The 27,433-nt window shown below is 35.5% G+C and overlaps 1 protein-coding gene across 1 annotated transcript in view; it reads right to left on the bottom strand.

Moving 5' to 3' along the window:
• Positions 1 to 298: 298 nt before the first annotated feature.
• Positions 299 to 27,433, bottom strand: part of PCDH11X (protocadherin 11 X-linked) — a 201,990-nt gene continuing 174,855 nt past the window's right edge. Inside the window, exon 4 of the mRNA XM_059156563.1 lies at positions 299 to 2,111. Coding sequence (XP_059012546.1) covers positions 1,980 to 2,111 — 132 coding nt within the window. The 3' untranslated portion in view covers positions 299 to 1,979. The remainder of the gene's footprint in view (positions 2,112 to 27,433) is intronic.

Here is a 27,433-nt window from a genome sequence, read left to right as displayed (position 1 = left end):
TTTTCAATATCAATCAAGAACCCCAGTGTGAGATGGACGAACAAATCAATTAAGATTTCTTTTTATGTTAATAGATGACAAAATAAGATTTTATTGTGAAAAATATATTGAATTAAATCTTCATTAGGAACATTTTTTAAAACATAAAGTCTTACCTTGATTTTTTTAAAAAATTTTTCAGTGTTCCAAAATTCATTGTTTATGTACCATACCCAATTTTCCATGCAATACATACCCTCCTTAATACCTACCACCAGGCTCCCCATACCCCCATCCCCTCCCCTCTAAAACCCTCAGTTTGATTCTCAGAGTCCACAGTCTCTCATGGTTCATCTCCCCCTCCGATTTCCCCCAATTCACTTTTCCTTTCCTTCTCCTAATGTCCTTCATATTATTCCTTATGTTTCACAAGTAAGTGAACCCATATGATAATTGATTTTCTCTGCTTGACTTATTTCACTTAGCATAATCTCTTCCAGTCTCAGTCATGTTGATACAAGTTGGGTATTCATCCTTTCTGATGGCTGGGTAATATTCCATTGTATATATGGACCACATCTTCTTTATCCATTCATCTGTTGGAGGGCATCTTGGCTTTTTCCACAGTTTGGTGATTGTGGTCATTGCTGTTATGAACATTGGGGGTACATATGGCCCTTTTTTCACAACATCTATACCTTTGAGGTAAATACTCAGTAGTGCAATTGCAGGGTCATAGGATAGCTCTATTTTCAAGTTTTTGAGGAATCTCCACAATGTTTTCCAAAAAAGCTGCACCAACTTGCATTCCCACCAACAGTGTAAGAGGGTTCCCCTTTCTCCACAACCTCTCCAACATTTGTTGTTTCCTGTCTTGTTAATTTTTGCCATTCTAACTGGTATAATGTTGTATCTCAGTGTGGTTTTGGTTTTAATTTCCCTGATGTTTAATGATGATGAACAATTTTTCATGTATCTGTTAGCTCTTGATTCTCCAAAATACTTAATGCTACCTAAAAGCAATAACAACTTCGTCCTCTGATATCTGTCCATGAATTCCCAACTCCTTTGTACTTCTCCATTGATGATCCTCTGCCACCACAGAGATCCACTAATGTATAATCTTACATCTCAGGCTGATTTCATGGGTGTTCAGAGTGCTCTGGTAGATATCCTGCTCAATTCAGCGGACGAGTTGAAATAGGGTCCCCTATTCCTCTGCCATCTTGTCCCCTAACTTCAAGCAGTAACAGTTTTGAAATGTACTCTCTCTTCTCTCTTTGCAAAGAAGATTCTTAAAATCTTCTTCAGGAATATTCTTAAAATAGTATATTTTACTTAGCTACAGTAAGTATAAAGAGTAACTTACCTGTAGTTGAATCAGTAACTTAAAGGAAGTATATATGGCAATCCCTCAAATATGGTGGATTTGAACAAATTATGACAAAAGATTCTGAATGACAGCAGCAACCTCACAATATCATATCCATTATAAAATCCTGATCTCCTCCATTTTCTAGCAATGTCACATATATTAGATATTAACTACCCAACTAGATTGCCAAAGTGAAGCGGAGATGAGTGGACTGAGCGAACTGCAAAGAAAAGGCAGCTGTAAGTAATGGGGGAAGAATTTGAGCATATAAAATACTGTGGGAAGGGATGATTATTTGCACGTTGGACTTTGAATATAATCTCTAAGCACTTTGTAATCAGTAAACTTGCTCTGATAGTACTTTCCTAAGGAACAGAGTCACCGAAACTCCCTTTAATCAGCTCTTATCCTTATCCTGCTCTGTGGCAGATGTGCATTTTACCAACAAAATAAGCCAGAGTCTCCTAATGCATAGACTACACTCAGGGAGTGTAATAAGCACTTCTAGAAGTTACATTAACTCTTTCAAGCACTGAAGCATTAATTTACAATGGTAACCTCTGATATTCCAAAAAGTACAAGAAAATGTCAAAATCAAAGTTGTATGTAGGTTGCTCACAATCGCTCATTTAGTCTTCTTTCCAACCTTGCACAATTTGTAGTTTAAGCAAAAAATCTCAGAAGAAAAGCAAAGGCATCTTGTTGCTGTTTCTGTGTTTTGGGCCTCCTTCGTGCCAATGTTTACATCTTTTGAGTCCTAGGGAAATTATTCAGAGGATGATAAGTAGAAAGAAATCATGACTATTTCACTTTCATGGTATTTTTAAAAAGAAATGTGAAAGGAATTCATACATGGTAATTCATAGAGAATAATAGAGGCTAGTTTGAGTGAAGGAAAATAACCTGAGGGAATATTTTATAGAGTTCTGTAGACTATTTCTAAGGACTTTATATTTTACTCTAAATGAGAAGGTGAGCTACTGGAGATTTGAACAGAGAAATTAGATATCTTCCTTCTTAACAGTCTCTCTCTGGATTCTATGTTGAGAATATGTATCAGAAAGCAAGTGGAAAGTAATGAGACAATTATAAACTATTGAACTTATTCAGGTAAGAGATAATAATGCTTCTATATATTCAGGATAGAAATAGTGAAGGTGGTCAGAAATGTTTGTTTAATAAAATCTAAGTCTGACTTAGAGTCACAAGTATGAAGCTTAAAAATGAAGACCAAATTTTTAAGTCTGCCTTAATCCTTGTTGACAGTATTGTACTGAATATGAGGTGTGTAATGGAACTCACAGATAGTCTTAAAGAAGTTTTAGGCAATTTTCAGACTTCCCTCACTGTATAATCTTTATTTTTTTATTTAAATGCAATTAGCCAACATATAGTACAGCCTTAGTTTTTGATGTAGTATTCAATGATACGTTAGTTGCATAGAACTATGATCTTGAAATAAATTTTAAATTTACTTTTATTTTTCTTAATTAGTTAATGAGATTTTGATGGCACTGACTGTGAAGGGAGCATTATGTTAGATATTGTGACATAAGTAAATAACAATAATTAGAAACTCTATATTTAGATTGGAAGGGGAAAAGCTAGATACTGAGAAGGCTGGTAGAAGAACTATCAAGGAATTCAATGTAAAAGAGACAGCACAGTTAGAACTCATTAATGACAAATTGTAAGAGAAAAATTAAAGTTAATGGTGAAAGTTTATATTTTTAAAGCAAAAAAAAATTAAATATTAATTATACATAATTCAGATGGCAAAATATATGAGGAAGTTGATTTCTTTGCAGTTCAATGACATTGAAATGGTCATATGCACATTCATACAATAACTTAGACCTTATATTCTGGCTGAAACATTGAATGTTAAATCAGTTCCCTCAGGAATATTATAGTTTGGTTTATATAAGTGAGTCAGATAGTTAACTTTATTTTTGAAGCTGAATGATTATATAGATTTTATAATGCTTTCTTCATGCATGGACTAACCACTAAGCATAATTGATAGATGTAAAATTCATGAATGAATGGAAGAGTAGTGATATGGTATTACTTTCATGCTTCGCTTGCTATACCTTACACAGGATCTGATAAACCCAATTTATGATACATGGTTCTGTCTTTCTTGACCATGACAAACACAGTCCCTTTGGCTGTTTAAATTACTCTGCATGTTTCCTATCCTTCACCTAAGAAGCAATCAGTGAAAATTGTTTTGTCCCCCTATGCTCTGTATTATTTGGCTTCTGTGCAGCTAGTAAATGAAAATTTTTCTAGTATGAGAACATTTAGATACTGATTAGGAGTTTTCTTATACAGATAAATAAGCTTCTTGGTAATCATATTACAGTGATATAAGAAAGCTAAATCTGATTGGTCCATACAAATAGTTATCATGTTGCTATGGCAATGAAATTATCATTGGGATACATATATACACATATGTAATATGCAAGTAACATATAAGATATTTCTTGCACATATAAGATTATGAAATGAGGTATAATGGAACTGGAAGGCAGGCTTTAAGGTTTTCCATGTCATTTCCAACAATGTAGAAAATAAAATTCTCTTTGTACATGTGCACATCTGTCTCTGTGTGTGCATATATATATGCATATGTGGTGCATGCCTCTGAACATACAACACAGTTAGATATTATATGAGGCATGGATATACATTAATAAAGTTAGTTGTTTTAATTTACCTATTTACTTTAGCAGAAGGAGGGGCAGAGGATGAGGGAGTCTTAAGCAGACTCTGTGCTAAATGCAGGACCCTATATGGGGCTCCATCTCAGGACCATAATATCAGGCTCTAAAAACCAAAAGTTGGGATGCTTAACAGACTGTGTCACCCAAAACCTCCAAATTCATCTAAACTTTATGAACCTACCATAATATATATATCCTAACAAATGCATTTTCAAGTAATCTTCAGAGACTACATTCATTAATCAAAAGGAGGCTTCTGTTGCTTACACCATTTTAGCAATATTTAACTTGAAATTGCATTTTAAGGTAACTGCTATGAAGGTACTGGCATTTTGGATTCTGTCCATTCTGGAAAACTTGATTAAAAACCAGAAACATCACTTTTATAATAATGTCTTACTTGTGATGAGCAACATTAATTATAATTCCATATAAGATTTTTAGATATTAACATCTATTTACTTGTTCTATTAACTAATATATTTTTAGGTTTTTATTAAAATTCCAATTAGTTATCATACATTGTAATATTATTTTCAATGTAAAATACAGTGAGTGATTCAACACTTCCATACAGAGCACAGTGCCCATCACAACTGCATTCCTTAATACCACCACCTATTTAAACCATCTCCTCCATCTCCTTTATGGTATGTTCTCTATAGTTAAGTATTTTCTTGATTTCTCTCTCTCTTTTTGTGCTTGTTTTTTTTTGTTTGTTTGTTTGTTTCTTAAATTCCACATATGAGTGAAATCACATGGTATTTGTCTTTCTCTGAAAGACATACCATTTAGTGTAACACTCTTTAGGTCCCTGCATATAGTTTCAAATGTCAAGATTTCATTCCTTTTTAAAAAATATTTTATTTATTTATTAGAAAGAGAGAGTGTGTGCAAGAGAGAATGAGCATGGAGGGCGGCGGAAGCAGAGGAAGAAGGAGAAGCAGATCCCCTGCTGAGCAGGGGCTTGAACCCTGGATCCTGAAATCATGACATGAGCCAAAAGCAGCTGCTTAAATGACTGAGGCACCGAGGTGCCCTGATATCATTATTTTTAAGGCTGATGAATGCACACACACACACAGAAATATTAAAGAGGTGGGATATAAATAAGTGGGGGTATATATATGCCATTCATCAGTCATTGGACATGTGGGTTTTTTCTACAATTTGGTTACTATTGATATATCCTGCTATAAACTTCAGGGTGTGTGCATCACTTTGAAACAGTATTATTGTAACCTTTGGGTAAATACCTAGTAGTGTAATTGCTCGATCATAGGGCAGTCTTTTTTTTTTTTTTTTTTTTTTTTTTTTTAGATTTCATTTATTTATTTGTCAGAGAGAGAGAGAGAGAGAGCAGGCACAGGCAGACAGAGTGGCAGGCAGAGGCAGAGGAAGAAGCAGGCTCCCTGCCGAGCAAGGAGCCCGATATGGGACTCGATCCCAGGATGCTGGGATTATGACCTGAGCCGAAGGCAGCGGCTTAACCAACTGAGCCACCCAGGCGTCCCTATTTTTCACTTTTTTTGAAGAGCCTCCATACTGTTTCCCAGATTGGCTGTTGATTTGCATTCCCACCTAACAGTGAAAGAGGGTTCCCCTTTCTCTACATCCTTGCCAATACCTATGGTTTCCTGTGTTGTTAATTTTAGCCATTCTGACAGGTGTGAGGTGTGGGGTGATAACACATTCCAGTTTTGAATTTTATTTCCTTGATGATCCGTGATGTTGAGCACCTTTTCACGTCGATTAGCCATCTGCATGTCTTCACTGAAAAATGCTTATCCATGTCTTCTGTTCACTTTTTAATTGGATTATATATATTTGGGGTATTGAGTTTTACAAATTCTATACATGTTTTGGATACTAACCCTTATCAAATATGTCATTTGCAAATATCTTTTTCCCATTCCAAAAATTGCCCTTTCATTTTGTTGATTGCTTCCTTTGATGTGCAAAAACTATTTATCTTGATTAAGTCCCAATAGTTCATTTTTGCCTTTGCTTCCCTTGACTCAGGAGATGTGCCTGGAAAGAAATTGCTGCAGCCAAGGTCAAAGAGATTGCGCCTGTCTTCTGTTCTAGGATTTTGATAGTTTCCTGTCTCATATTTAGGTCTTTATCCATTTCGGATTTATTTCTTTATATGGTGTAAGAAAGTGGTCCAATTTCATTCTTCTGCATGTTGCTGTCCAGTTTTCCCAATACAGTTTGTTGTAGAAACTCCTTTTTTTTCCTCCCACTGTATATTCTTTCCTGCTTTGTCAAGACTAATTGACCATTATCTTGTGGGTTCATTTCTGGGATTTCCATTCTGTTATATTGATCTAAGTGCCTGTTTTTGTGGCAGTACCATAGTGTCTAATCACTACAACTTTATCATATAACTTGAAGTCCAGAATTTTGATGTCTCCAGCTTTGCTTTTCTCTTTCAAGATTGCTTTGGCTATTTGGGGCTTTTGTGGTTCCACATAAATTTTAGGGCTGTTTTTTATAGCTCTGTGAAAAATGTTGCTGGTATCTGATTAGGAAATACATTAACCATGTATATTGTTTTAAGGAATATAGACATTTTAACAATATTTGGTATTCTAATCCATAGGCATGGAATGTTTTTCCATTTCTTTATGTCATCTACATTTTTTCATCAGTGTTTTATAGTTTTCAGGGTACAAACTTTTTTTTTATATGAACACAAAACATAGATTTCAGTTTCTTTTTTAAAATTTATTTTTATTTATTTTCAGCATAACAGTATTCCTTATTTTTGCACCACACCCAGTGCTCCATGCAATCCGTGTCCTCCCTAATGCCCACCACCTGCAAGGTACAAACATTTTACCCTTTAGATAGGTTTATTTCTAGGTATCTTATGATTTTTTGTGCAATTGTAAATGGGATGATTCTTTGATTTCTCTTTCTGCTGCTTCATTATTGGTGTATAGAAACACAACACATTTCTGCATGCGGATTTGTATTATGTGACTTTACTGAACTCATGTATCAGTTCTAGCAATTTTTTGGTGGAGTTTTCTAAACGGTTTTCTGCATACAGTATCATGTCATTGGAAAGAGTGAAATATTAACTTCTTCGCTGCTGATCTGGATGCCTTTTATTCTTTTTTTTTTCATAATTTTTTTTTAATTTTTTATTTTTTATAAACATATATTTTTATCCCCAGGGGTACAGGTCTGTGAATCACCAGGTTTATACACTTCACAGCACTCACCAAATCACATACCCTCCTCAATGTCCATAATCCCACCCCCTTCTCCCAAACCCCCTCCCCCCGGCAACCCTCAGTTTGTTTTGTGAGATTAAGAGTCACTTATGGTTTGTCTCTCTCCCAATCCCATCTTGTTTCATTTATTCTTTTTCTACCCACTTAAGCCTCCATGTTGCATCACCACTTCCTCATATCAGGGAGATCATATGATAGTTGTCTTTCTCTGCTTGACTTATTTCGCTAAGCATGATACGCTCTAGTTCCATCCATGTTGTTGCAAATGGCAAGATTTCATTTCTTTTGATGGCTGCATAGTATTCCATTGTGTATATATACCACATCTTCTTGATCCATTCATCTGTTGACGGACATCTAGGTTCTTTCCATAGTTTGGCTATTGTGGACATTGCTGCTCTAAACATTCGGGTGCATGTGCCCCTTTGGATCACTACATTTGTATCTTTAGGGTAAATACCCAATAGTGCAATTGCTGGGTCATAGGGCAGTTCTATTTTCAACATTTTGAGGAACCTCCATGCTGTTTTCCAGAGTGGCTGCACCAGCTTGCATTCCCACCAACAGTGTAGGAGGGTTCCCCTTTCTCCGCATCCTCGCCAGCATCTGTCATTTCCTGACTTGTTGATTTTAGCCATTCTGACTGGTGTGAGGTGATATCTCATTGTGGTTTTGATTTGTATTTCCCTGATGCCGAGTGATATGGAGCACTTTTTCATGTGTCTGTTGGCCATCTGGATGTCTTCTTTGCAGAAATGTCTGTTCATGTCCTCTGCCCATTTCTTGATTGGATTATTTGTTCTTTGGGTGTTGAGTTGGCTAAGTTCTTTATAGATTCTGGACACTAGTCCTTTATCTGATATGTCGTTTGCAAATATCTTCTCCCATTCTGTCAGTTGTCTTTTGATTTTGTTAACTGTTTCCTTTGCTGTGCAAAAGCTTTTGATCTTGATGAAATCCCAGTAGTTCATTTTTTCCCTTGCTTCCCTTGCCTTTTGCATTGTTCCTAGGAAGATGTTGCTGCGGCAGAGGTCGAAGAGGTTGCTGCCCATGTTCTCCTCAAGGATTTTGATGGATTCCTTTCGCACATTGAGGTCCTTCATCCATTTTGAGTCTATTTTTGTGTGTGGTGTAAGGAAATGGTCCAATTTCATTTTTCTGCATGTGGCTGTCCAATTTTCCCAGCACCATTTATTGAAAAGGCTGTCTTTTTTCCATTGGACATTCTTTCCTGCTTTGTCGAAGATTAGTTGACCATAGATTTGAGGGTCTATTTCTGGGCTCTCTATTCTGTTCCATTGATCTATGTGTCTGTTTTTGTGCCAGTACCATGCTGTCTTGATGATGACAGCTTTGTAATAGAGCTTGACGTCCGGAATTGTGATGCCACCAACTTTGGCTTTCTTTTTCAATATCCCTTTGGCTATTCGAGGTCTTTTCTGGTTCCATATAAATTTTAGCATTATTTGTTCCATTTCTTTGAAAAAGATGGATGGTACTTTGATAGGAATTGCATTAAATGTGTAGATTGCTTTAGGTAGCATAGACATTTTCACAATATTTATTCTTCCAATCCAGGAGCATGGAACATTTTTCCATTTCTTTGTGTCTTCCTCAATTTCTTTCATGAGTACTTTATAGTTTTCTGAGTATAGATTCTGTGTCTCTTTGGTTAGGTTTATTCCTAGGTATCTTATGGTTTTGGATGCAATTGTAAATGGGATTGACTCCTTAATATCTCTTTCTTCTGTCTTGCTGTTGGTGTAGAGAAATGCAACTGATTTCTGTGCATTGATTTTATATCCTGACACTTTACTGAATTCCTGTATAAGTTTTAGCAGTTTTGGAGTGGAGTCTTTTGGGTTTTCCACATATAGTATCATATCATCCGCGAAGAGTGATAATTTGACTTCTTCTTTGCCGATTTGGATGCCTTTAATTTCCTTTTGTTGTCTGATTGCTGAGGCTAGGACCTCTAGTACGATGTTGAATAGCAGTGGTGATAATGGACATCCCTGCCGTGTTCCTGACCTTAGCGGAAAAGCTTTCAGTTTTTCTCCATTGAGAATGATATTTGCGGTGGGTTTTTCATAGATGGCTTTGATGATATTGAGGTATGTGCCCTCTATCCCTACACTTTGAAGAGTTTTGATCAGGAAGGGATGTTGTACTTTCTCAAATGCTTTTTCAGCATCTATTGAGAGTATCATATGGTTCTTGTTCTTTCTTTTATTGATGTGTTGTATCACATTGACTGATTTGCGGATGTTGAACCAACCTTGCAGCCCTGGAATAAATCCCACTTGGTCGTGGTGAATAATCTTTTTAATGTACTGTTGAATCCTATTGGCTAGTATTTTGTTGAGTATTTTCGCATCTGTGTTCATCAAGGATATCGGTCTATAGCTCTCTTTTTTGGTGGGATCCTTGTCTGGTTTTGGGATCAAGGTGATGCTGGCCTCATAAAATGAGTTTGGAAGTTTTCCTTCCATTTCTATTTTTTGGAACAGTTTCAGGAGAATAGGAATTAGCAAGGAAATAAAGGCCTTAAACGACACACTGGACCAGATGGACATCACAGATATATTCAGAATATTTCATCCCAAAGCAACAGAATACACATTCTTCTCTAGTGCACATGGAACATTCTCCAGAATAGATCACATCCTCGGTCCTAAATCAGGACTCAACCGGTATCAAAAGATTGGGATCATCCCCTGCATATTTTCAGACCACAATGCTCTAAAGCTAGAACTCAACCACAAAAGGAAGTTTGGAAAGAACCCAAATACATGGAGACTAAACAGCATCCTTCTAAAGAATGAATGGGTCAACCGGGAAATTAAAGAAGAATTGAAAAAAATCATGGAAAGAAATGATAATGAAAATACAACGGTTCAAAATCTGTGGGACACAACAAAGGCAGTCCTGAGAGGAAAATATATAGCGGTACAAGCCTTTCTCAAGAAACAAGAAAGGTCTCAGGTACACAACCTAACCCTACACCTAAAGGAGCTGGAGAAAGAACAAGAAAGAAACCCTAAGCCCAGCAGGAGAAGAGAAATCATAAAGATCAGAGCAGAAATCAATGAAATAGAAACCAAAAAAACAATAGAACAAATCAACGAAACTAGGAGCTGGTTCTTTGAAAGAATTAATAAGATTGATAAACCCCTGGCCCAACTTATCAAAAAGAAAAGAGAAAGGACCCAAATAAATAAAATCATGAACGAAAGAGGAGAGATCACAACTAACACCAAAGAAATACAAACTATTATAAGAACATACTATGAGCAACTCTACGGCAATAAATTTGACAATCTGGAAGAAATGGATGCATTCCTAGAAACATATAAACTACCACAACTGAACCAGGAAGAAATAGAAAGCCTGAACAGACCCATAACCAGTAAGGAGATTGAAACAGTCATTAAAAATCTCCAAACAAACAAAAGCCCAGGGCCAGACGGCTTCCCGGGGGAATTCTGCCTTTTATTCTTTTTGCTGTTTGCTGAGATTAGGACTTCCGGTGCTAGGTTAAATAACAGTGGTGAAAGTGGACATCACTATTTGGTTCCTAACTGCAGAGGAAAAGTTCTCAGTTTTTCCTCCTTGAGGATGATATTCATTGCTGGCTTTCCTAATATGGCTTTTATTATCTTAACATATGTTCTCACTTTCCGTACTGTTTTGAGAATTTTTAACATGAGTGGATGTTTTACTTTGTCAAATGCTTCTTCTGTATCCATGGAGAGGATCATAAGGTTCTTAATTTTACTAATGTGGTGTAGCATGGTGCTTGATTTGTGGATATTGAACCACGTTTGCACTTCAGGAAAAAATCCCACTTGATTGAGGTGAATGATTCTTTTAATATACTGTTGGATGTTATTTGCTAGTTATTTTGCTGAGAATTTTTGCATTCATGTTCATCAGGAATATTGCCTTGTAGTGGAGTCTGGCTTTGTCTGATTTTGGAATCAGCATAATGTTGGCCTCCTAGAATGACTTTGGATGTTTTCCTTTCTTTCCTATGTTTTGGAATAGTTTCAGGATAGATTTAGCTTTCTTTTTCAATATTTAGTGAAACTCCCCTATTAAGCCATCAAACCCCCAATTTTTTTGGGGGGGGCGCATATTTTTCAATACCGATTCAATATCTATGTTGGTTTTCTGCCTGTTCATATTTTCTATTTCTTCCTGTTTTAGTTTTAGTTGTTTATATGTTTCTAGGAAATTGTCCATTTTTTCCAGGTTGTCTGATTTATTGTTCTATATATTTTCATAATATTATCTTATATTGTTTATATTTCTGTGGTGTTTGTTGTTATTTCTCTTCTTTCATTTGTGATTTGATTTATTGGAGTCATTTTCTCTTCTTTTTTGATAAGTCTGGCTGAGGTTTTATCAATTTTATTACATTAAAAAATGGCTCATGGTTTCATTGATCAGTTCTACTGTTTTTGTTTTTTTGTGTCTATGTTATCTGCTCTAATCTTTATTATTTCTCTTCTTCCACTGCCTTTAGGTATTTTGCTTTTGTTTTTGTTTTTGTTTGTTTGTTTGTTTTATCTTCCTAGCTCCTTTAGGTGTAATGTTAGGTTGTTTATTTGAGATTTTCTTGCTTCTTGAGGTAGGCCTGTATTGCTATATACTTCCCCATTATGACCTTTTCTTTTCCTCATCCCAAAGGTTTTGGATCATTGTCTTTCATTGTTTCCATGTATATTTTAATTCCTTCTTTAATTTCCTGGTTGACCAATTCATTCTTTAGTAGCATGTTATTTAACTTTCATGTGTTTTTAGTCTTTCCAAATTTTTTTCTTGTGGCTGATTTCAAATTTCATAGTGCTGTGGTCCAAAAGATGGACATACAATTTCAATCCTTTTGCACTTATTGGGAATTTGTAACCTCATATGTGATCTATTCTGGCAAATGTGCCATAAGTACTTGAAAAGAATGTGTGTTTTGCTTCTTTAAGATAGAATGTTTTGAATATATCAGGTAAGTCCATCTTGTTTAATGTGTCATTCGGAGCCATTGTCTCATTGCATATTTTCTGCCTAAGTGATCTGTCCATTGATGGAAGAGGGAAGTTAACATCCCTTACTTTACTGTATTATTACCAATTAGTTCCTTTATGTTTGTTATGAATTGTTTTGTGTATTTTGTTGCTCCTTATTAGGGAGCATAACTATTTATAATTGATGTTCTTGTTGGAAAATCTCCTTTGTTATGATACAGTGCCCTTCTTCATCACTTGCTCCAGTCTTTTATTTAAAATATATTTTTTTCTTTTTTAAAGATTTTAATTATTTGTTTGACAGAGAGAGAGAGAGACAGCTAAAAGAAGGACATAAGCAAGGGAAGTAGGAGAGGGAGAAGCAGGTTCCCCACTGAAAAGGGAGCCTGATGCAGAGCTTAATCTCAGGATCCAGGGATCATGACTGGGCAGATGCTTAATGATTGAGCCACCCATGTGCCCCTAAAATCTAGCTTTTTTTCTTATAAATTTTGCTACTCAGGCTTTCTTTTGACATCCATTTGCATGATACTTCTTTCTTCATCCCTTCCTTTTCAATTTACGGGTGTCATTAGTTCTAAAATGAGTCTCTTGGGGCACCTGGATGGTTCAGTCAGTTAAACCTCTGCCTCTTGATTTCAGTTCAAGTCATAATCTTGGGGTTATGAGATTAATCCTTGTGTCAGGCTCCATGCTTGGCCTGGAGTCAGCTTAAGATCTCCCTCTCCCTCTCCCTCTGCCCCTCGCTTCACTCTCATGCTCTCATTCTCTCTTTCTCTCAGAGTTTAAAAAATTAATTAAATTAAATTAAATTTTAAAAAGTCTCTTGTAGGCAACATATAGCTGGAACTTTTTAAAAAATCCATTCTGACACCCTGTGTCTTTGAGTTGGGTGTTAAGTCCATTTACATTCAGAGTAATTATTGATAAATATTTATTATTTAGTATATTTATGTATTTAGTGACATTTTATTACTTGTTTCTGGAGATTTTCTCTGTTCCTTTTTCGTTTTTATTGCTTTTGGTCTTTCTTTCCCACTTGAAGTGTCCCCTTTAATATTTCTTTCTCTTTTTCTTAGGTCGTATGTATTTACTTATTTATTTATCAGAGAGAGAAAGAGAGAGAGAGAGAGAGTGCATAAGCAAGGGGAGAGGCAAAGGGAGCTGCTGAGCAGGGAACCTAATGAAGGACTTGATCCCAGGACCCTGGGATCATGACATGAGCTAAAGGCAGACACTTAACCAACTGATCCACCCACGTGCCCGCACTTTAATATTTCTTACAGTTCTAATATTTGTCACAATCTCTGTTAGTTTCTGTTTAGAAGACTATCTTTCTTCTTATTTTGAATGATACCATGTTAGATAGAGTATTCTTGTTTGCAGAAATTTCCTATTCACCCCAGTCAATTTAATTAATTAATTTAATTTAATTGCTTGTGCTCTCTCTCTAATAAATAAATAAGTAAATAAATACGATCTAAAATTAAAAAAAGAAGGAAATATTAAAGGGGACACTTCAAGTGGGAAAGACCAAAAGTAACAAAAACTAAAAAGGAACAGAGAAAATCTCCAGAAATAAGTAATAAAATGTCACTAAATACATAAATACACTAAATAATAAATATCTATCAATAATTAGTCTGAATGTAAATGGAAAACACCCAACTCAAAGACACAAGGTGCCAGAATGGATTTTTTAAAAAGTTCCAGCTATATGTTGCCTACAAGAGACTTTTTAAAATTTAATTTAATTTAATTAATTTTTTAAACTCTGAGAGAAAGAGAGAATGAGAGCATGAGAGTGAAGCGAGGGGCAGAGGGAGAGGGAGAGGGAGATCTTAAGCTGACTCCAGGCCAAGCATGGAGCCTGACACAAGGATTAATCTCATAACCCCAAGATTATGACTTGAACTGAAATCAAGAGGCAGAGGTTTAACTGACTGAACCATCCAGGTGCCCCAAGAGACTCATTTTAGAACTAATGACACCCGTAAATTGAAAAGGAAGGGATGAAGAAAGAAGTATCATGCAAATGGATGTCAAAAGAAAGCCAGAGTAGTACATGTCAATTTCTTCTGGCTTGCCAGGTTTCTATTGAGAGATCTACAGGTAGCTTTATAGGTCTTCCTTTGTAAGTTAAGAACTTATTTTTCCTTGTTCCTTTTAGGGTTTTTGCTTTATTACTGTAGTTTGCAAATTTAATTATAATGTGTTTTGTTGTTGGCCTGCTTTTGTTGATTTTGATAGGAGTTTTTTTTTTTCTTTTCTTTTCTTTTATCCCCTCCTGGATCTTTATGTCTCTTTCTTTCCCCAAAGTGGGGACATTTTCAGCTATTATTTCATCAAATAAGCCTTCTGTCCCCTTTTCTCTCTTCTGTACTCCTTTGATATGAATGTTATTACATTTAATAAGTCACTGAATTCACTGTGTACTCTCTTGATCTTGACCTTGATCTTGTGTATTCTTTTTCTTTTATTTTCAGCTTCATTATTTTTGATAATTCTGTCTTCTATATTATTTATTCATTCCTCTGCTTCTTCCATCCTTGAGGTTATTACCTCTAGTCAGTTTCAAATCTCAGTTATTTGATTTTTCATTTCTGACTGGTTGTTTTTTAGCTTTTTTATCTTTTCAGTAAGGTGTCTCTGATGTCTCCCATCCTTTTTTCAAGAATACCAAGTATCCTTATGATTCTTGCTTTATATTCTCCTCAGGCATGTTACTCATATTTGTTTTGATTAGCTCTCTGGCCATTACCTTTTCTTGTTCTTTCTTTTGGGATGAATTCCTCTAGCTTGGCATTTTGTCTAGGTTTCTGTCTTCTGTATGGAAAAAAAAAAAAGCCTTATTTTTCCTGCTCCTGAGGCTAATGGTTTTATAAAGATGAGTTGATATAATGTCCAGGGCCTGGATTTTCAGGAAGTATCTTTGGTGTATGCTGTGGGTACTCTGCTCCTGTGTTTTGGCTGCTCTATCCTTCAGGCCAGTGGTCTTCAGGGATTCTCCTTGCCTTCAGTAGACAGTGTTTGAACTTTGTCAGAATATGGTGAATTTTAACTGAGTGTTCTATGATCTGCCTGTTAACAGAGACCTGATGCTATTTCCTTTAGAACTGAAAACTTACAGAACTCTATTGGCAGTAGATGTGATGTGTACAGGGGTTTGCGCTTCTTTTTTGGGGAAAGGGCCCACTGCACCACTCCTTAGTCACACTTACATGAGAAAAGCAGTACCAGAAGACACAGGGTGGTAGGACTAGGTGTAAGCTGGTTAGGCATCCAGTGGTAGCACTGCAGTATTTACTGAAACTGATTCATGCCGGGGGTTGGGGGAGTGAAATGGCACTAACTGGCTCCTTTGTCCTCAGAGATGGGAGTCTGAGTTCTGCTTTTATTGAAGCACTCTTGAAAAAGTGTATAATTTCTCCTCATGTGTCTTAGATGTTTTTTAGATCACTGTTTTCACACTTTCTGTCTCTGGACTACTTGCCTGACTGGAGAAGTGCAGTGTACTTTGAGCTTTATCCCAGAAAAATGGGTTGACTTTAAAGATCTAAAATTTAGGGATTTGGTGTGGCAGAGACCCATGCTGGTCTTTGGAGGGGTGTGGGGGGGGCAGGGGGTGGGGGGAATCACTGCTCTGGCATGATGCAGGTTTGACCCAGAAAGGCAGTGTTGCCAAAGCACAAGGGTGTGGAATTTGGAACAAAGCAGGTTAAACAACACTGTCTGGGTTAGTCATCCTCAGCAGGTGGCTCTGCACCTATACTGAGGGGCAGAGGGGAGAAATGGCACCCACAGTCTTTTTTTTTTTTTCCTGGTAAAGCAGGGCCACCTTTCACAGATGTGCTCCAAGAAGAGGGAATGGTCTCACTATGTTTACCTTACGCAATCCTCAGATGTACCATCTGCCCCATGGTTGTTTGCCTGCCTTCTTTCCAGGAGTAGGGCAGCATCCTCTGTTCTCTACCTCAGCCAAGCCCACAAACTTTTATAACTGGTATTTGAGACCCTCATTGCAAAAACTCTCAAAAATCAGTCCTTATTTTTCCAGCCAATGGCTTTGGGGAAGTGTTCTCCTTGTGCTAACCCCTGTGTGTTCCACTTTCTGTTACCTTTCTCTATGACTGGGCCTCCCTCCTATCTGCAGCTCCCATGATCACATCTCTGCACCTAAACCACATCTCTGCACTTCCTACCTTCTTCACTGGGGCTTGTTATCTCATAATTATGCAGTTTTCCTATCAGTCCTCAAGTTGATTTCTTGGGTATCCAGAATGATTTGATAGTTATCTAGCTGTGTTCTTGTGTAGGAACAAGTCACTAGGGTCCTGCTACTATGTCACCATTTTAGCTCCCTTAACATAAGTCCTCAACCTCATTTTATTTATCCACTCATCAGCTGATGGACATTTGAGTTGTTTCTAACTTTTGGCTACTGTATGTTAATAGTCATGTACTGGATGCAATCATAAATACATAATAATGACACACCCACACATACACACATGCAAACATTCCATTATTTCTGCTTATATTGTTAGTTTAGTTTTGTTTTGTTTTGGCAATCCTGATAAAGAGGAAAAGGGAAAGATAATCCTTTCTTGTAGAATGTTCTGGGATCACTAGGACATAAGTTTAAATGGACTTTCTTAAGGCATTCTTAAGTAGGTTTCTACTTATAATTTAAGCATTTTAAAATTAGATAAGATACAATTTCCTACATCAAGGTATACTCAGTGTATAAATACAGATCTCATAGTCCTTTATGCAAATGATTTTCCTCATACATTTTCCCCCTAGTGGGCATTTGTTTAAATTATAGCATTTAAAAGGCTCATCTATTTGTAATTTACTTTACCTTTTATAAACTTGCAATATACTCTGGAGCTTTCAACAGCCTTACTTCATTATTTTTCTATGTTGCCAGAAGGCAAACCACCATTTTTTTTTAACACAGCAACAATAAATGGAAGCTCTAGGATGTTAGAGCTACATTAAAGTGGCTGCCATGAATTACCCTGTATACTGTCTCCATCTAAAATTTCAACAAGTCTAATGATTCTACATAAGAATGAATAATTGAATATTATTAAGATATACCTCATACAAAGTTATAAGATAGTAAATGATAAGGAACAGAAAAAGTATTCTTACAGTTCATAAAAATAGATTAAAACCATAACTTATTAACTTATAATGAGCTAAAAGACATTAATATAATTGTACAAAATATGAGAGAACAACATAAAATAGAGCTTAAAATTATAAAGCTAAGATGATAAGACTTGAGGAAATATTACAAATGAAAGAAAATTAATTAAATTTTCCTTCTAAACTGGAAGAAATAAAAAAAAAAAAACAGGTAATTGAAGTCAAATAGAGAAAAGACCTAATAAATAAAAAAGAAATTAAAAAAGAGAGGATAATGGTTTTATAGAATGTGTTAAATACTGAAACAGGTAAAGAAGATACATTATACTCCAATAGGAGTCACTGAAGGAGAAAGTCAAACCAAAGAAACAGAACAAATAAAAACTGAACAAAAAATTGGGATATTGAAAGACCACACTATACTACATGCCTCAAAGCATCAACTCAGAATGATGAGTTCCAGTATCTATTCTTAAAAAAACAAAAAAAGATTTTATTTATTTATTTCAGAAAGAGAGTGAGGTAGAGCACAAGGTGGGGAAGACAAAGGGAGAAGCAGACTCCCCGCTGAGCAGGGAACCCAAAGTGCAGCTTGATCCCAGGACTCCTAGATCAAGACTCCAGCCAAATACAAATGCTTAGCCAATTGAACCACCCAGGCATCTCTATATTCTTTTAAAATTACTAGAATTAATTACTAAGGAGGATAAAAAATATTCTGGGCACATCCAAGAGAATGACTTATTAGGGAATGAAACATTATCATAATTTTTTTTTTAGTAGTAATGATGACAGCAGAGAATGGAGTATATGATAGTTTTATATCCTGCAAAAATGGTTTTCAATTCCAAAGACCAATATAAAAAAAAAAAACTCGAATTATTACTTCCATGAATGATCCAAGATTTCATTGGAGAATGAACTTAAGACAATGAAAATGAGTGGAGAAACTTAAAAACTAACAAACACTATTACTAAACATTAAATGTGCAGCTATTATAGAATGAAGACTGAATTAGGACTAAAAGAGAATGTAAAAAGTATATTTTCTATACTAATGTAAATATAGTACAAGTATTTTTTTTTAATTTTTAAGGTTTTATTTATTTATTTGACAGAGAGAGAGAACGAGCATAAGCAGAGGGAGTGGCACGTGGAGGGAGAGGGAGAAGCAGGTTCAGAGTCCAACATGGGACTTGATCCAGGGACCTTAGGATTGTGACCTGAGCTGAAAGCAGATGCTTAATCAACTGAGCCACCCAGGTGCTACAAGTAAAAGTCTTTTAAAAATCATGCACAATAAAGAGGAATAGCTAGAAATATTTTTTTACCTTTTTTTTTCAATTATTATATTACCCATGTTAGTATAGGTATTATTATCCAAAATTATTGAAGGAGTAATATTGGATGAAGCAAATAATAATCATAGACTATTCTGATAAACTTGTTGAATCACTGTTATGCATTTGAAACTAATGTAACATTGTGTGTCAAATATATTCAAAAAATTTGAAAAAGAAAGAAATTACAGATGTAAAACAGAAGACATTATATTAAAAATTGTGTGGACATAAATTTGAAAAAAATAGTATAAATTTATGTTGTGTTTTGTCTTTAAATATGTGTGTCCAAGTACACACCCACACACACACACACACAAACATATTTCACAACTTTGTCCAGTGTAAAGTCCTAGAAAAATGATCCAAACCTTAGCAATGAGGATCTGAGCATACAGATTATGGTTTCAGAACATTACCCAATAAAAGAAAAAAGGCTCTCTTGGAATAATGGCAGATTCAAAGTCAACAGCAGGAAATGTATAAGGCAGTGATCCTCGATCATTTTATCTTACCAGATAGCAAATATCTATCAAGATTATTAAGGTCATGTCAAAAGGACTCAAAAGCCAACTTGAAAAAGCTCTACCAGCCAAAAATTGGACAATTAAAAATTGGACCATTTTATTAACCATCAATAAAAATAAGAATCACAGTGCAATGAAACACATAAAAATGTTTAAATCTATAAAATCATAATGATATGAAAATTATCTACTTGGTGTCTCTTTCAGAATGACAGAATCAATTCATTGTCTTAGAAACTGGTAACTAAAGTGAAAGAATCATTCACTTACCTTTATATATATATATATATAATTGGAATTATACCATTGGACAACCAAAAAACAGGTAAGGAGAAGCACATCTTTATAAAAATGTCCCCAGTAATAAATGTAAACCAATGATAGAATTAAAATATCACCATGTTGAAATCACCAGCATATTAGTGGATCTGGGCACTAAGCATCAAAATTTCTCATATCACAAAAATGATATAAATAATGGAGTAGGTGTACATTTCCTTTTTCCTTCTGCTAACTTCAACAAAAATCTCTTGGAATTATATATAAACCAAACATAAAGAGTCTAAAAAGTGGACAGAGGGCAGACTAGTGGCTAGGGATCTCAGAACCCAAGGCCGGGCATAGTGGTGAGATCCCTGGGCTTTTGTTTTGTTTTTTTCCTCCTCATATATGCAGTTGGTAACCTGGAAATGCCAACAGACACAGACCAAAAAAGTCCCATCAAAAACCTACTGTCAGTAACAAAAAGTACTGAAAAGGAATGGCTTAATGCGAAAGACAATAGTACACAATAACCTCTTCATTGCACCTTTTACTATAGGGAAAAAAAAGGCTCCATCCCCACACATACCGGCCTAGTGGAGACCCTAGACTTCCAAATCTGCCAGTCTATAACAAATTGCTTTAACTTCTCTCCTCCTACCCTCATACAACTCACTGTCATTCTCCCAGAGTAATGTCAGAGAATGCTTTGTGGGGAGCAGTAGCCAGTCATTGTTACCCCTTCCAGTTAAGGAGGTATCAGTGGAGAACTAAGGAAGAGCCAGAACTCCCACCTCAACTTGTAACAAGGTAGAACACAGTCAACAAATACCAACATCAGGATGACAGAATTGTTAGAGTTATCTGAAAAGAATTGCCAAACAGTCATCATAAAAAACCCTTTAACAAGCAATAACAAATACACTTGGAACATTGAAAAATAAGAGCTCTCTGCGAAGATATAGAAAGCCTCAGGCAAAAACAAACAAATAAACAAACCCCAAAATAATAAAAAGGAAGATATAAGAAAGAGTCAAATGGAAATTTTAGAACTGAAAATTAAAATAACCACAATAAAAAACTCAGTGGATGGTTTCAACATGAGAATGGAAGGGACAGAAGAAAGAATCAGATAACTTGAAGAAAAATAAATAAAATTTATTCAGTTTGAACAACAGTGGGAAATTAGATGTCAAAAAAGTGAACAGAGCCTCAGGGACTTGTAGGACTGTAAAAAGTATTTAGTATTCATATCATTAGAATTCTGCATTGAAAGAAGAGGCCTGAAAAGTTATCTGAAGAAATAATTTTATAAAATTTTCCAAATTTACTAAAAAAAAAAATTTTACAGATTCCAGAAGCTGAGTAAACACAATCAAGTGTATTTTCTTTAAGACTTCTGAGAACTTTGAATATGTTATAATGCATTACAGAAATCAGAATTTGACAAATTGATTAAATATGCAACTTTTTTCCCCAAAAGTGTAGTTATGGGTTATGCCACCATCTCTCACCTGAGATTGATCAACATCATCCATTAATTCTTTTCTTTTTTCTTTTACAAGATATGTTGGGAAATAAATGAGAGTATTTTTTTCTTTTTTTCTTTTCTTTTTGGTTTGAGAAAAATAAGCAGCATTGGAATCAAGATGGATGGACTATTTCAAGGTCTCTGAGCATCATAAAGGGCAGTGTCCCTTTGAAGGATGTGTGAGAAAAATTATTATCTAATAAAACAGTGTCTAAATAAGCTTCTCTGAGTTTTGAACAGCTATCTAAACCCTAGTAGCAGAATTTTCCCTTGTGTTTTAAATGTTTATCTTCTAAAAAAATGACTTTAATATTTTCACAGATCACAAATAAAACAACAGAATCACCACCAAACTATGGGGGACACAAAGATGAATAAGACATGGTTCCTCTCCAAAGGAAACATCTTTTCTATTGTAAGAGGTTTTTTTTTAATTTTTTTAATGGACCATAAGGGTGTTTCAATGTTTCATTTCTTAAACCTCAGAGGAATAAAAGCTACTTAATTCTATTTATTTTTTTTTTACTTTTTGTATATATTTTTTTTAAATTTTAATAAACGTATAATATATTATTAGCCCCAGGGGTACAGGTCTGTGAATTGCCAGGTTTACACACTTCACACCACTCACCATAGCACATACCCTCCCCAGTGTCCATAACCCCACCACCCTCTCCTCCCTCCCTCCCAGCAATCTTGTTTGTTTTGTGAGATTAAGAGCTGCTTACAGTTTGACTCCCTCCTGATCCCATCTTGTTTCATTTATCCTTTTCCTACCCCCCTAGCCCCCCACATTGCATCTCCACTTCCTCATATCAGGGAGATCATATAATAGTTGTTGTTCTCCAATTGACTTATTTTGCTAAGCATAATACCCTCTAGTTCCATCCACATAATCGCAAATGGCAGGATTTCATTTCTTTTGATGGCTGCATAGTATTCCATTGTATATATATACCACTTCTTCTTTATCCATTCATCTGTTGATGGACATCTAAGTTCTTTCCATAGTTTGGTTATTGTGGACATTGCTGCTATAAACATCTGGGTGTGCATGGCACTTCAGACCACTACATTTGTATCTTTAGGGTAAATACCCAGTAGTGCAATTGCTGGGTCCTAGGGTAGCTCTATTTTCAACTTTTTGAGAAATCATCATGCCGTTTTCCAGAGTAGTTGCATCAGCTTGCATTCCCACCAACAGTGTAGAAGGGTTCTCCTTTCTCCACATCCTTGCCAGCATTTGTCATTTCTTGACTTGTTAATTTTAGTCGCTCTGACTGGTGTGAGGTGGTAACTCATTGTGGTTTTGATTTGTATTTCCCTGATGCCGAGTGATATGGAGCACTTTTTCATGTGTCTGTTGGCCATCTGGATGTCTTCTTTGCAGAAATGTCTGTTCATGTCTTCTGCCTATTTCTTGATTGGATTATGTGTTCTTTGGGTGTTGAGTTTGATAATTCTTTATAGATTTTGGATACTAGCCCTTTATCTTATATATCATTTGCAAATATCTTCTCCCATTCTGTCAGTTGTCTTTTGGTTTTGTTAACTCTTTCTTTGCTGTGCAAAGGATTTTGATCTTGGTCAAGTCCCAATAGTTCATTTTTGCCCTTGCTTCCCTTGCCTTTGGTGATGTTCCTTGGAAGAAGTTGCTGCAGCTAAGGTCAAAGAGGTTACTGCCTGTGTTCTCCTCAAGGATTTTGATGGATTCCTTTCTCACATTGAGGTCCTTCATCAGTTTGGAATCTATTTTCATGTGTAGTGTATAGAAATGGTCCAGTTTCATTTTTCTGCATATGGCTATCCAATTTTCCCAACGCCATTTGTTGAACAGGATTTCTTTTTTCCATTGGATATTCTTTCCTGCGTTGTCAAAGATTAGTTGACCATAGAGTTGAGGGTCTACTTCTGGGCTCTCTATTCTGTTCCATTGATCTATGTGTTTTTGTGCCAGTACTGTACTGTCTTGATGATGGCAGCTTTGTAATAGAGCTTGAAGTCTGGAATTGTGATGCCACCAACTTCAGCTTTATTTTTTAACATTCCTCTGACTATTTAAGGTCTTTTCTGGTTCCATATAAATTTTAAGATTACATCTTCCATTTATTTGAAAAAAATGGGTGGGTTCTTGATAGGGATTGCATTAAATGTGTAGATTTCTTTAGGTAGCGTAGATATTTTCACAATATTTGTTCTTCCAATCCAGGAGCATGGAACATTTTTCCATTTCTTTGTGTCTTCCTCAATTTCTTTCATGAGTACTTTATAGTTTTCTGAGCATAGATTCTTTGCCTCTTTGGTTAGGTTTATTCCTAGGTATCTTATGGTCTTGGGTGCAATTGTAAATGGGATTGACTCCTTAATTTCTCTTTCTTCTGTCTTGTTGTTGGTGTAAAGGAATGCAACTGATTTCTGTGCATTTATTTTATATCCTGACACATTAATAAATTTCTGTACAAGTTCTAGAAGATTTGGTGTAATCTTTTGTGTTTCCCACATATAGTATCATATCATCTGCAAAGAGTGATAGCCTGACTTCTTCTTTGCTGATTTGGATGCCTTTAATTTCTTTTTGTTGTCTGATTGCTGAGGCTAGGCTTCTAGTACTATGTTGAATAGCAGTGGTGATAATGGACATCCCTGCCATGTCCCTGACCTCAGCGGAAATGCTCTCAGTTTTTTTCCATTGAGAATGGTATTTGTGGTGGGTTTTTCATAGATGGCTTTGATGATATTGAGGTGTGTGCCCTCTATCCCTACACTTTGAAGAGTTTTGATTAGGAGGGGGTGCTGTAGAAAGCTAGTTAATTCTTAAAGGGGTTTATTAAATTAATGATATTTTACTTAAAGGAAAACCAAAATGACTTGTTGACTGAGTACAATAATTTATTTCAGTATGAAATGTCCAGCTATGAATAAAAAATGATTTATTAAGCTAAGTCATAAAATTGGCTTTTATCACAAACCATCTGCGTTTTTGAAATGCAAATAAAAACCATTTTATAGTAATATTTAATTTGTTTCAAATGGTTTCTCTTTTTTTTTTCTTGTGGATCTCTCAATATTTTCTCTTTTTAAATATTTTATTTATTTGTTAGAGAGATATAGAGATCACAAGCAGGGGGAACAGTAGGCAGAAGGAGAAGGAGAAGCAGGTTACCTGTTGAGCAGATAGCCAGAGGTGGGGCTTGATCTCAGGACCCTGGGATCATGCCCTGAGTTGAAGGCAGATGCTGAACTGACTGAGCCACCCAAGCACCCCTCAGTGTTTTATTTCTTAAAATGAAAAATTATTTTTAACTATAAAATTCTTAATATTTAGTGAAATATGAGTTTTATATTCATTATGTTCTTTTTCATTATATAATGTAAAATATTCATATTGAATAGCATGACTAATATATAACTATTTTAATAAATATAAACTTAAAAGCATACCAACCTGTGAGATTTAAAGCTTTTATGTAAACATTTTCTAGATGTATTCATTGTAACCTAGATAAATGGTGAACAGTAGACTCTCATCAAGTCAAATGGTGAATAGTAGACACTCATAAAGTCTAATAATGTTAAACCCAACTTAATGTTATTTGATTAAGAACTAAAATGTTTGGCAAATAATAAGTGCTCAACAAATACTTGCTAAATATTGAACTCTTTCTTTTTTGTATGACATAGATTTCATTTTTAAGTCTTGTTCTATATAAAATATATCCATCACATTATTTTATGATGATATTATTGACTGAATTGGTGTGATTGCATTGCCAATTCATTTGCTTAGGCAAACATTTAGATAGTTGAGAGAAAGACTTTACTTCCACACATTGAGATAGGACAGAAAGATGGCCCCCATTGATGTCCACTTCCTCAATCCTAGGACCTGTGATAATGTTACCTAACATGGCAAAAGGAACTTGGCAGATACAATTTAGATTAAGTTCTTTGAATTGAGGAGATTATTCTGGATTATGAAAATGGGCCCAGGCTAATCACCTGAATTCTTAAAAGAAGAAAACCTTTCCAGATTTTCCTGGACTCAATAAAAGGGAGATATGAGGAAAACAAGGGTAAAAGGGATGCAATATTTTCACTTTGAAGATAGAAGAAAGGACCATGAACCACGGAATGTGAGTGGCCAATAGAAGCTAGTAAAAGCAAAGAAACAGATTCTCCCCTACAGCCTCCAAAGAGGAATATGGATCTGTTACCACCATGATTTTAGTCCACTGACAACTTTGTTGGTTTTCTAATCTTCAGAATTGTAAGATAATATATTTGAGTTGCTTTAATCCACTAAACTTGTGATAATCTGTCATGGAAGTAACAGAAAACTAATACATGTACATATAATTCAATTGCTGCATACTAATATTATCATAATATCAATAACATGTTATAAAATTGTTGATTCACACAGAATTCCACATAAAGCTGGCACATTTATGACTCAATTAATTTAAATCTATATTAACCTTATTTTCCTAAAATAATCTGAATTCTTAGATTTTTTTGTGTGTAGTGGACATAATTAAAATGGTACCCAATGAAACAGTGGCATTTGAAGCTGCCAATATTTTTAGATAAGTTGGTTTACTTCATGCTTACTTCCTCCCATCAAATTAATTTTCATGAAGAGGCTAAGGTTAATTCTGCCAAAATAAGCTTATTTGAGCTAATCATGGAAAGAAATAGATTCCTAAGGAATTGAGCCAGTTAAGAAAGTATGGGAAGAAGAATATGCTGTCCTCACTGTGGTAAGATATATCTTTGTGGGAGGTTGGAAAACATCTGGGCTTCATGAAACCATTTGGTGAAAGACATGATTTTCCACAAGACATTTCTTCAAGTTCTTAAAAAAAAGATGAATTTTAAAAAGCAATTTTTATACTGGCATTTAACTTAGTCTTTAGCTTATTTTTTTTTATTCTGAATAAATTTAAGCTTCCCTATATAATGGATTTCAAGTTAGATTTTTTTTTATTTTTTATAATGAGTACCCTTTACTTCTGAAATTTTAATTACGTGAATTTACAAAATAAGAAAGAAGAGATGTATTTAACAGATAACTACAGGAGAGAAGCGGAGTTAAGATGGCAGAGCAGTAGGAGGACCTAATGTTGGCCACATTGCTTGATCATAGCTAGCTAAATATGAGGTCATTCTGAACCTAGGAAATTAATCTGAGGACTATGTGAACAAGCTGGCACACTGGAGGAAGAAATGAGGCCACATCGTAGAAAGCAGGAGATACAGAACTGTGATTTGGGAGAGAAAATAATGGCCCATGCTGCAGAGGGAAGGGAGCCCTTATCAGGGAGACAGGGGAGAAAGAGAGAGAGACAGAAACACACAGAGAGAGCAGGACACAAGGCATTGCACAAGAAAAACACTCCCCAAAACCACTGACTGGGACTTAATTCTTAAATAATTCTTAAATTCATTATTAAATTAATGAAACTTTACTTAAAGGAAAAACAAAATGACTTGTTGACTGAGTACAATAATTTATTTCAGTAAGAAATTGTCCAGTTGTGAATAAAACATGATTTACTAAGCTCAATCATAAAATTTGTTTTTATCACAAACCATCTGCATTTTTGAAATGCAAATAAAAACAATTTTATGGTAATATTTAATTTGTTTCCAATGGTTTCTCCTTTTTTTTTTTTTCGTGTGGATCTCTCAATATTTTGTTTAAGATTTTATTTATTTGGGGACACCTGGCTGACTCAGAAGGTTAAGCTTCTGCCTTTGGCTTGGGTCATTATCTCAGGGTCCTTGGATTGAGCCTGATATCAGGCTCACTGCTGAGCAGGGAGCCTGCTTCCCCCTCTCTCTCTGCCTACCTGTGATGTCTCTCTATCAAATAAAATCTTCAAAAATTTTTCATTTATTTGTTAGAGAGATAGAGAGAACACAAGCAGGGAGAATAGTAGGCAGGAGGAGAGGGAGAAGCAGGCTATCTGCTGAGCAGAGAACCAGATGAGGGGCTTGAACTCAGAACACCAGGATCATGACCTGAGTTGCAGGCACATGCTCCTTTGCCAAGATGGGGCCTGGTGGTTGTAGAGGTGCTTTTGTGGAGAAGGAAGGCAGAGACCTGGGAGTGATCAGTGTGCTTTAAAGATCCCCTGGCCCATGCTGGGAGAGACAGTTGCCCTTCTTGGAGTGCATTTGGGAGAGGTACCACTACCTCTCAGAGGGCAAAAGAGCTAGCGGGCACCATTGAGCTACTCTGTTCATTAACATAGAAAAA

This window comes from Mustela lutreola, chromosome X (assembly GCF_030435805.1).
Source record: "Mustela lutreola isolate mMusLut2 chromosome X, mMusLut2.pri, whole genome shotgun sequence".
Taxonomy (NCBI): Eukaryota; Metazoa; Chordata; class Mammalia; order Carnivora; family Mustelidae; genus Mustela; species Mustela lutreola.
Note: the sequence above shows the minus strand (reverse complement) of the source record. Positions and strands in the feature narration are given on the sequence as shown.